The sequence below is a fragment of the Podarcis pityusensis genome (assembly GCF_964106645.2).
Source record: "Podarcis pityusensis genome assembly, chromosome: 10".
In the NCBI taxonomy this organism is placed as follows: Eukaryota; Metazoa; Chordata; class Lepidosauria; order Squamata; family Lacertidae; genus Podarcis; species Podarcis pityusensis.
This window is the reverse complement of record NC_138035.1, coordinates 29,084,179-29,095,347: the sequence shown is the minus strand read 5'-3', so window position 1 is coordinate 29,095,347 and position 11,169 is coordinate 29,084,179. Positions and strand designations below refer to the sequence as shown.

General features: G+C 43.5%; 1 protein-coding gene across 4 annotated transcripts; it reads left to right on the top strand.

Moving 5' to 3' along the window:
* Positions 1-1,184: 1,184 nt before the first annotated feature.
* Positions 1,185-10,569, top strand: CIMIP4 (ciliary microtubule inner protein 4). 4 transcript variants are annotated; one of them, XM_080971732.1, is made up of 6 exons: positions 1,185-1,329; positions 4,568-4,643; positions 6,807-7,459; positions 8,591-8,741; positions 9,702-9,812; positions 10,395-10,569. In XM_080971732.1, exons 1-6 carry the CDS (start codon positions 1,321-1,323, stop codon positions 10,484-10,486), a joined length of 1,092 nt encoding a protein of 363 aa, XP_080827858.1. In that variant the 5' UTR covers positions 1,185-1,320; the 3' UTR covers positions 10,487-10,569. The 4 variants fall into 4 exon arrangements, with proteins under 4 accessions (XP_080827858.1, XP_080827857.1, XP_080827856.1 ...); XM_080971731.1 differs by having other exon boundaries at positions 1,186-1,329; positions 6,804-7,459; XM_080971730.1 differs by lacking the exon at positions 1,185-1,329 and adding an exon at positions 1,338-2,048.
* Positions 10,570-11,169: the final 600 nt, after the last annotated feature.

Genomic DNA, 11,169 nt, shown 5'->3' with positions numbered 1-11,169 from the left:
TTACAGGGAGCCTCCAAAAATCTTGCGAAGCAGTTCCTCTTCCGGGGAGGAGGAAAACCCCACCTCCAGTGGGGAAGAGGTGCAAGGACCAGAGGATGCTGGTGGGAGCCTTAACACCGCTCCTGGGCAAGCCGGACAGGAGGGAAACATGCCCTTGCCATCGCCCATCCTGTGCAGTAGTCTAAGGCGCAAAGAGGGAAGGAGAAGGCTGGGGGTAATGAAACTCTTATGTTGGGGGAGGTCCAAAAGACGACCACTCCCGGATTCTGCTAGCGATTGAGCCAGACATGAGCTTTGGGGCTCTTCACTGTAAATAGTTTGCACCAAAATAAAGCCAGTAAAAGACAGGTTGGAGACTCTCAAGCAACCGCAACAGCCATCTGACACACACATCTCAGTTATATAAAGTTGCCCATAGTCTGATCTATTCAAGATTTATCAACTATCAGGCTATTTCTGATATTCAGCTGTGTGAGTACTGTAGCTTATATAGCTGGAATGGCGCAATTCTGACACCATGCATGCACACTCAAGAGGTACCAGAATGCTTGAAGGAATTCTTCAAAACAGCCCAGTGAAGACCAGATTTGGAGCTGTATTTGACTTTGATATAGTGTGTTTGAGATTGGGGGCAAACCCCATGTGACTGAATCTTCTAATGCTTTCCTTTTCAAGCATTCATCAGAGATAGGTGAATTGGATCAGGGAGGCAGGGCCAGGGGATATAACCCAGATGAAAAGCACCCCTCCCCTAAAAACTGGTGTAAGCCTCATTGCAGAATAAAGGCAGGCTCAATAGCTGTACATGATTTGTCCTTAGGGAATCTCATGGTAGCTTCAGAAGCAGGGGACAATTTCAAGTGGGGAGAAGGTTAAGTCTCTCCCAAACACCACTGCTCTAATGCAATCCAGCATGGCTGCTTTACACACACACACACACACACACAAAAGTCATGAGAGCCATTCACCAATTGTCTGTATTGCATCTGGATGTGTCCTGAGGAGCTAACTGAGGTACATGAAATAACTTGCAACCCTTGGAAAGACAGGCCAAAATTATCTCCTAAAAGTTATCATTTTATGGCAAGGGCTAAGAAACCGTGGCCCAAACCCACTTAGTAAGTTAAGGCATTGAAGATAACTCTCAGCTGGTCCCTGTGTTTACTTGGTTCCCATGACAACTACAGCTCACAGATGGGGATGGTTTCTTAGCAACTGTCCTTGGCGACTTCTCATAGTTCCACCTCTTTGTCGACACTTCTAGACTTGGCAAGGATCTGCTTGATTCACCAGAACTACTTTGGCACCTCAGTTGAGATCATGGAAGAGGTGAGGCACACGTTTATGAGGAGGACTTAACTTCTGGGCACCCTCAGAGACAACAATAACCCCTCCCAGGCAGGCAGGCAGGGAGGCACACACTGTTCAGATGCCCTATGACCTACACAAAGAGTCTTGGGTATTTAAGCACCAGTCAATGCAGTGAGCCTTGCTGTTTTCTTGATACCAGTCCAGGCCACATGTGGCAGGCATGTGAGGCTGTCCTTGGCCACTTCTGGCAACTGATTTGGAGCCATATCTGGTTGGCCACATTGGGACATGCCTGGCACATATATAGCTCATTTATTCTAATAGTTGTGCTGTTCCCAGCCAGAGGTTTCGTGAAACTGGCCAGGCAATATCTCCAGCCTCAGGAGCCTAGTGGCTTGCTACAGTGCCAGAAGGAGCTCGAGGAGGTTAGCCCCTTGCTCCAGTGCCAACCGGAGCCAAAGATGGCTAGTCCCTTGCTCCATTACATACACGAGCCTGAGGAGGTTAGCCCTGTGCTACGATACCTACAGCATCCTGAAGAGTTTGCTGCCTTGCACCACCAACTTCCGCAGCTTGAGGAAAAGGTTGATCCCTCAGTCCACCAGTCGAAAGAAGTTAGCCCTGTACTCCAGTATCTACAACAGCTGGAGGAGATTGGTACTAACCTGCTCCAACGGGACAGCAGCCTCATGTCTTCCTGCCCAAGAAATGCCAGCAAAATGGAGGATGTGACTCAGGTGAAAAATAACGCGGGGGCTGGTCAGGCTCATCTAGCACAACTTTCTCAGGATCTTTATTGGGAACCAATAATGACTCTGGAAGCCTAGGTGGTGGATTTGGAGAGAGGGAAAGGAGGGTTGGGATGTTCAAGGACCACAGCTGTCTCTTGCCACCTTCCGATGCCATCAGATTCCTGTAATAATTGGAATGTGGCAAGTACATACCTGAGCAGAGGAGGAATCAGACAGCCTCAGGACTGACTGGGAATAGAAGGGTTTCGCTCCAGGCCCAGAAAGCAGCATTGTGGGCCTTGCTACTCTTGGTGTTTATTGCTCTAGTAAAGCAGACAGCAAAATTAGGTGTCCAGAATCTGCGATAGGTTCAGTTGTGGAAGCCAAAGGTCAACAAAAATGGAGAGAGAAAAAGTCTGGTTTATGCAACCATTTAAAATGGGATGCATCTATTAAGCACAGGGACAAGGAATCTGCCAGTCTCAGAGGAAAACCAGGAGCTGGAGGGCCACAGCTAATTTTCATATCATATTGTCATTATTATGAAGGTAACAATAAAGGTGTTAAGAACTGTGGAGAGTTGTCTTGTGGCCAACTAAGGTGACTAAATACCTTCATATATGTGCAACAAATATATGTGAAACTCATAATCACAAATCAACAGGTATTATTAAACCCCTATTTCTGTGAATAATATTTCATCTTTGTGCTTTCCCTCTCATGACTTATGTGTGGGGAAATCACTCCCTTTAAATATTTCGCTGCCCTCCTTGTTGCCTCATGCTTAAGAAATTTTTAAAAGCAAGCCTTTTATCCAGTGTGTTCCAGTACTGCTGTACTATGTAATTTCTATTTCTTTCTATTCCTAGGTTAATAATTCTATTCTGTAATTTATTTATTTTTCCTTTCCAAATCTGCTCAAACACTTTCTTCTTCCCTTTCAGTTTCCCTGTCTTTTTGTGACATTATTGTATTTTAGATTGTGATGCTGTGGACAAGGTCATAAGTACATTCTGATTTTGACCAGCAGCTAGCATATATATAAGCACACCTAGAGAAGTGTGAAGAAGTTGTGTAGAAGTTGTCTTGCCTTTGTAATGGACTGGATGAGAGCCAAAAAACTGAAGCTCAAGCCAGATACGACTGAGGCACTGTTAGTGGGCAGTTCCCTAGAGCAGATGGATGGGAGGTTGCCTGCTCTTGATAGGGTTACACTCTGCTGTCGCTTGAGTATCAGGTGACCTCAGTGGTGCGAAGTGCCTTCCATCAGAACTGTGGAGTTGGAAGGGACCCAGAGGGTCATCTAGTCCAATCTCCCCTACAGTGCTTGAATTACAGCTAAAGAATACCTGACAGATTCTTGAGAATTTCTAAATTCCAATATTTCCTCTCTCTCTTTTTTCAAATTTAAAAATTGTCAAAGCAACCATGGCTGCATTCACATGGCAGTTTATTCCATTTCCCTAGTGTTCCCCTTAACTGTGAGTTTCCTTAAAAAGGAAAAGAAGAAAAAATGAGTTTCCGCATTATATTTAAGCTTTCAGATGTAAAAGCCAATTCCCAAAATATAGCAGAATATAACACAAGGTTAGAGCACATCTCAATGTTATTTGCAAATGGATTATTACTGGAAGCAAATAGCATGGAAATGAGCAACAAATACTAAACTATAAAATTAATACCAGATCAAGGAATGAAAAACAAACTTGGCTCAATTTGCATTTAAAGACAAACCTACCATATTTACATTTCCCGGAACACTATATGAGCCAAAACACAGCCATCCTTTGAAAGTTGCACTTGTCTGAATTTTGTAGTGCAGTTCTCTGGCCAAGTAATGCGCAAAAAAATGCATACACTAGATAGACAAAAATGCATTATATTGGGGGAATTATTTGCATATACTGTATGTGTGCATGTATAAGGCAAAGCTACATATAAAAATGTGAATATTGGGAGAAATTTGCAGTAGAATGCTGATGAATTTTTGTAAGGACTTTTTTTAAAAAATGAAAACTGATTTGGAAATGTGGAGAGCTGAAAATAAGTCTGTAAAAACAAAAAAGCAGAGGGGAATTCAAATTCACCGATCCCTAGCTCAAGCTGCCCTTAAAGGCAGAGCTACAGAGACTGGCTAGGAAACTCTCAACCCCAAATTCTATCCACTTTCAAACCAGAAGCTTTGTACAGTGTATTATTATTTCATATAATAACAAGACACAATGCCAATGCAATGAAGCAGATTATACACAGTCTATTATTTTCATAAGATATAATTATATTAGAGTTACATCCAATTTGTACATCCAATATGTACATCTGGAGACATCTACAGGACCGCAGATAAAGTGTAGCGATCAAGAGAATTAATTGAGTTGGATGTTTTTGTTCTAGTGTCAATTTAGCCATGATTTCACCAAATCCACTTTCCCTCTCCATTTCCCCTTTGTGCTGGACAGATTATATATTACAGGCTGCTGCAAAGACTGCTGAGATAATCCACTCTTTACTTCTCTTTGGAACAGGTGCCCATGGACACGACGGCCTTCCCAATTCCTGCCGCCGCATACCATGAAACCAGAATGGCCGGTGGTCCAACAGGTAGAAGATACTTTGAAATCTTCTCTAATGCCTTACGCAGGCTAATATAGATACACAAGTTATATGGGCTTGGCTCACACCCTCCTGCATCGTGACACTCTGCCTATGGAATTCTCTCCTGGACCTAAATATGGCAGCCACGGGTCTGGGATTTCATTTCCGAGTTAAAACTTACCTATGTTTTCAGGCCTTTAGAGAAAGATGGTTTGCTGATGCAAGATTCTAGGTCAGGTATGGGGAACCTTTGGCCTTAGAAATGTTGCTGGACTACAAGTTCCAGCACCCTTAACTGGCGCCAATGGGAATTGGAGTCCCACAACATCTGGAGGGCCAAAACTTATCTGTCCTTGCTCTAGGTATTTTTTATTCTGCACTGCTCTCATGTTTTCCTTAACTGCTGCCAGAATTATTATTTGTCAGAATGGGGGGTGGGGTGACAATGCCATCCTTGAGAGCATGGATAACTAAAATCTGGAACATAGTCTACATGGTGAAGCTGACATATATGGTGTAAGAACCGGAGAGGGCAGACAAGAAGATAGTGTGTTTATTGAGAAATGGAGTCTTTTAATAATGTACTAGAGTAATAAAGTACAGGATAATTATTTATTTATTATCTTCAACTGTGGTATGGAAATCACTCCTCATTATGTTTAGTTCCAACAGATCTCTCTTTTTTTACTTATATTTTATATCTGTTATTACTGTATTTTAATATTTTGTTTGAAGCCACCCAGAGTGGCTGGGGAAGCCCAACCAGATGGGCAGGGTTTAAATAAAATGATGATGATGATGATGATGATGATGATGATGATGTTATACTTCACTGTTGGCATCCATCTGTCTCGGGAAACAATGGAGGAGTGCACCTTTGGAGGTGAAGTCAAACTGTTGGAAGGTTTCAGCGCCTGCTGTGGCTGTAGAGACCAATACGAATTATAGAATTGTAGAGCTGGAAAGGACCACAAGGGTCATGTAGTCCAACCCCCTGCAATTCAGGAGTCTTTCACCCAACGTGGGGTTTGAACACACAAACCCAAGATTAAGAATCTCACATTCTGCCAACTGAGCTATCCTGGAGAGACATGTTTGTCGCAGCCGTGGTAGATGAAGGCATCTGGTTGTTATGTCATAAATAAATATGTGTAAATAAAAAGTAAATTAAGGGGATTTTAATTTTTTTTTTAACGGCATTTGTGGAAGGACATCTGCTTTGTATGCAGAAAATTCCAGGTTAGATCCGTAGCAACTCCAGGTATGTGTGAGAATGTTCCCTACCTGAAACCTTGGAGAGCTACTGCCAGTCAGAGCATCTAATCCCGCAGTTCCGAAAGTGGGGCACACGCCCAACAGGGGGGCAATTTGATTTTTACGGGGGGGGGGATTCAAGAATGAGTTATTATTATATTATATTATTCTTTTTGCATTTCTTATGGTTCTAGGGGCCTCATATACAGTATATAAATATATATTGTGACATAGGCATTTTAAAAATTAATATCAGAATGTACATGGTGGTCAGCAGGTAACAATGGGAGAGGTTATCTAAACAGAAAAGGTTATCTAAACATAAAATACACTGGGCGCATTCAGGGGGAGTAGCGCTCTTCCTCAGTACTTCAACTGTCCTTTTGTTCTTTTATTTTTCTCTTTCATGTTCTTTGGAAGCTTGTTTAGAGCAAGTTAATGGCCTTTTAGGCTTCCTCCACATGAATAGGAGTTCCCTTTTTGAATAATAAGAATTATATATCATTTGGGGGGGGGGATCAGGGTTTTAGAGATGCTTAGGTGAGGCATGGCCAAAAAACGGTTAGGAAACACTGATCTAATCCAACCCTCTGCAATGCAGGAATCTCAACACATGGTCCCCCATCCAATTGGAAACCATACCAGACCCTGCTTAGCTTAAGGTTATCCTGAAGTTTGTAGAAGTACATAAAGGGTCAACCCTAAAAGCCCACCACTGCTGAGCCCTATGAGACCTGAGCATGCTGAATAGTCACAGAAAGTGGAGTGTCAGCTGGGAAGGAAAACCATAAAAATGGGGGTGGGGGAAACATAGCTGGTTGCCTGGCAATCTGAACAGAAACACTTCTGTGAGAAGCTGAGGCTATGCTGCAACATTTTGCTGTGGGTTATACTTTTCTTGCTATCTTCTAGAAGTGCCTGGATATGGAAACAAGGAACAGGCCACCTACAACTTGACTGGGGAACAGTCCAACAACAAAAGACCCCCCTCAAGGTGCTCCAGCAGGACCTCCTCAATGAACTCCAAGAACCCCGAGAACAGAACAGCTATGGGCGAACCCCCAGTCCTGCCTGAGGCATCACCATCCACACAGCATATCCAAACCAGAAACCACAACAAACAGACCCTCAGGTCTAAAACTCCCTCTGCCCTCTGCATTCACACGGCTGCAGGGAGGAAAGACAGCCTGGACGGTACCACTTCCAAGGGAATAGGGAATCATCATCACCCAAAGGGGAAACCTGGAGGTTCCAGGCTGTCAGCTAAGTCTAGCCAAGAAGAAATGGAAGATGGCCATGGTAATTCAGATGAACTAACAGGTAGGCAATACCGGCCTATAGTGACCCGACTGCACGCATCTCCCCGAAAGAACGTAAAGGGCAGCTGTGAAGACATGAAAGAAGCCCAGGATGTCATGAGTGCCAAAGAGTCATTAGCATCAAGTGGGCAAGATGTCAAAGCAGAGGGGAAGGCCATCCAGGAGAAGAAAAACAGCCTAATAATACCTCCTAATATCAAGGCCAAGTTTGGCACCTCTATGGTGGAGAAGCTGGTCTCCGAGGAGCAGGTAAAGAATGCAATGGTCTTGTCTTTGAAGAGGTTTACTAGGAATGCCTAACACTTTTTTAAACTGGAAATATCTGTCAGCCTTTCTCAACCTGTGGGTCTCCAGATCTTGTTGAACTACAACTCCCATCACCCCTAGCTAGCAAGGCCAGAGCTCAGGAATGATGGGAGTTGTAGTCCAACAACAGCTGGGGTCCCACAGGTTGAGTAATACGTTGTATTAGCAGCAGTAGTAGTAGCAGCAGCAGCAGCAATGCTACTCATTATACTTGTAACTCTCATATCAGCAGCTATAGTAAGTTCAGCAGTAGAGAAGTAGCAGCAATGCTATTTTTATAGAAAAAGAGGTGTCAGAACTCACCATGTCCCTTGTTCTCTTATAATAGCAATGGCACCCACCTGAGAGGTGCCAGAACTGAGTTCCAGCTGAAAAAAAAGCCCTGAGAAGCACTATTAGTAACATGGTTATAAATCAGAATGCTACTAGTAGGATGGCAGCTATAAGCAGCAATGCAAAATATATAAAGCTGCCATTCAGTAAACAATTATCCAGGAGTAAGAACCATTGACCATAGGGCTTACTTCTTGAATTGACATGAATACGGTTGTGCTGTAAAGGAATTATTCTAATGATAGTATAATGCATGATATTATTTCAGTCATTAGCCAATAAATTAGAAAACAGAAGATGGTTACGCAGTGACAATTATAGCTTTGGAAAACCTCTGTCCCTACTTCTTAAAAGATACAAGGGTTGATGCCATAGATCAGGGGACATATTGATTAATCCACAGAGTAATCTGTCAAAGTGACAAATGCATCACCTGTGACTCATCATTTAGGAAAAAATGACTGTGCTTTATTGAGATTTCATTTTTATGAAGGGAAAAAATCATGACATGAAGGTGATAAGACAATAGCTGACCCTGATTAATCTTCTACTTAATATGGAAAGGGGTTCAGGATAGGGGCAATTCGTAAAAAATATGTATGGGTGGTAACCTTAGTTCTAGCCAAGTTTATACCTGATTAGAGGACTCACTCTGAGTGGGGAAAGTTCTACCAGTAGCTGGTGGAGCCAGTACCTCAGAACCTTAAGTGGGATTTGACTCCATCGTCTTGTATTTTCCAGGCACGTCGTGCTCTCTGTGAGGCTGGGCTGATCCAGGGGCAGAAGCGCCTCAGTGACTGGCCATATAAGACACTAGAGAATCCTATGGCATCGTCACCTTATGCTGATTATTATGAACTAGGATACAACTTGAGGTCCAACATTTTCCAAGGTAAAGGAGCATCCCAGGTCTACCTGCACACTGCCTGTTCTGACTCCAGTTATGGCATTTACTGATTTTGGATTGCTGAGTTCACAGATCTCCCGCAATTGACACCACTTTTACATGCTACTTATGAGCAGCGAAAATAGAACAGATCTTTTGCGGGGTCAGTTTCTTTAGAAAAGTCTTTGTGTGCATGTGCGTGAAATAGGAAAGATATTAGGAGAAGGCACAGCAAGAACATAGAAGACTTGGAGGGAGGAACACTTGGAAGCAGGCAGGGAGAGAAACCCAACCTACCTAGTAATGTCTCTCTTGTGCCTTTAACAGAACTCTGATATGCAGAGACCAGCGGGCAAAGCTTTATGGTATGGTAGATAAATATTATCACTCGCTAATCACTGCAGATTAAGGGCTATTAAGGCACAGCTAAAGGGGCCTATTCCAAAGTTCTCACAACACCATCACACAACTACAACCCAACCCAACCTACCTTTGACAGAGGAAAACTCCAGACTGTTTCTCACATCCTTTGGACAGATCCAGTCAGTAACTTCCATCACTTTGAGGTTTTTGTTTTTATGTAAGATTGCCCATGTTCCTATTGTCTCCATTACCTTTGATCTGCAGCAAATTGCAGGTGATTGTATTATCACCAGAATGGGAAAAACTGCTAAAGGCACAAGAAGGGTTCGAGTCAGGCTTTCCCCACACTCTGCTTTCTGGACAGTTCAGGCTACCAAATCCATCCTACTCGGGCAAGGCATGTGTGGCTAAAATCCCTTGGGAACCTCTTCCTGTATAAACATGGGACTGTTGATTCAGGACACTCTCACAATTTGAGGTACCCAAGTCATAAAACTGCTTTGTTGTCTCCTGTAGGGGCCAGCTCCCCTTGGCCTATGATCCAGCTCCTAGGTGACTCTGGTGCAAGTGGTGTAAGAGTTCTGTGAATCTCCTTTTTTGCAGGAGGACCATTGGAAAGCAGAAGCCTGATGAAGGATTCCTATACCCCAGATGTAATAAAGAGGGCAGTTCGGGACCCCAAACATTGGCATGGAAGAAAAACTGATGATCTAGGTAAGAAACCCTAGGATTATAAGGAAAAGATGGCTGAGAAACAAAGGACTTGCCTCAGGCATCGTCCATCAGATCTGCAACATGGGGAATAATAGTGCGAGCCTGTTTTACAGGGTTCTTGTGAGGATTACAGAGATTATGCTAGTGGAGCACTTAGAAAAAGAGCTATATATAAATACCTAAAGTATTATTATAATCTAAATATTTGGATTCCCCCCAGTTGACAGCTTGCAAATCACACATTGCAAGACTGAGCACATATTCTAGGAATCTTTTGGCATCTTGTTCTCATTACTGTCGGTGATAAAGGTTCTGCCACTTTGGGCATGTCTGTGGCTAGTTAGCATCATAGTGTCCATACCCACATTACACACAGAGGGGAGGGGAGAGAAGCAGAGAAAGCTTGCTCATACTGTACATCAGCTGCACACAGACACCTCAGCCTTTCCATGCCCTCATGAGCTCTTGCCTTTACTGGCCCTTTTCCAGCCCCTCCCAAAGATAGCCCTTTAATCCTGGTGCCTGCTAAAAGGTACAAGATATGTACATGCAAACTGTGTGTATTTGTTTGTTTCTCAACAGGGAGGTGGTTCCAGAAAAATGCGCTAAACCTTAACCTTCAAAAAGCTTTGGAACAAAAATACGGGGACAAGAACAAAGGCGGCAAATCCTAAGAAGGCATAGAAGAGGGATGAAGACCTTCTGGAAAAATATCTGGCTCTCCCTAGCAGTGGAATAAACCTCCATCTAGCCTCTATTTTTGATGTGCTCTGCATATGGATAAAGCAGAACGCTGGGTTATCTGACTGGCCTGGGAATAGTCAGCCTGGCCTGATTGTGTATCTTTAATAGTCACTTGAAATGAGCAGGTGCAGCTTTTCAAAGAATGGAACAAAGCACAATCCCCCAACATCTCCACAGGGTGCTGGGAAAAGACCTGAAACTCTGGAGTGCTGCCACCACCGATTAGTGTTGAGTCTACGCTGCAAACAATGCTAAGCTAAATGAACCAATTGTCCAGCTAGGTATGAGGCAGCTTCCTATGGGTCCATTTCAAACAGTGGCAAACATAAATTAGGAAAGTGAATAGAGTTTTGCAGAAATACAGTAAGGAGGGATATGGAATACCTTACTGTGTATTGGGACGTGGGTGGTGTATTGGGACGTGGGAACCTAGGGCTTGCTGATCAGAAGGTCGGCAGTTCGAATCCCCGCGATGGGGTGAGCTCCCATTGTTCGGTCTCTGCTCCTGCCAACCTAGCAGTTCGAAAGCACGTCAAAGTGCAAGTAGATAAATAGGTACCGCTCCGGTGAGAGGGTTAACAGCATTTCTGTGCGCTGCTCTGGTTCTCCAGAA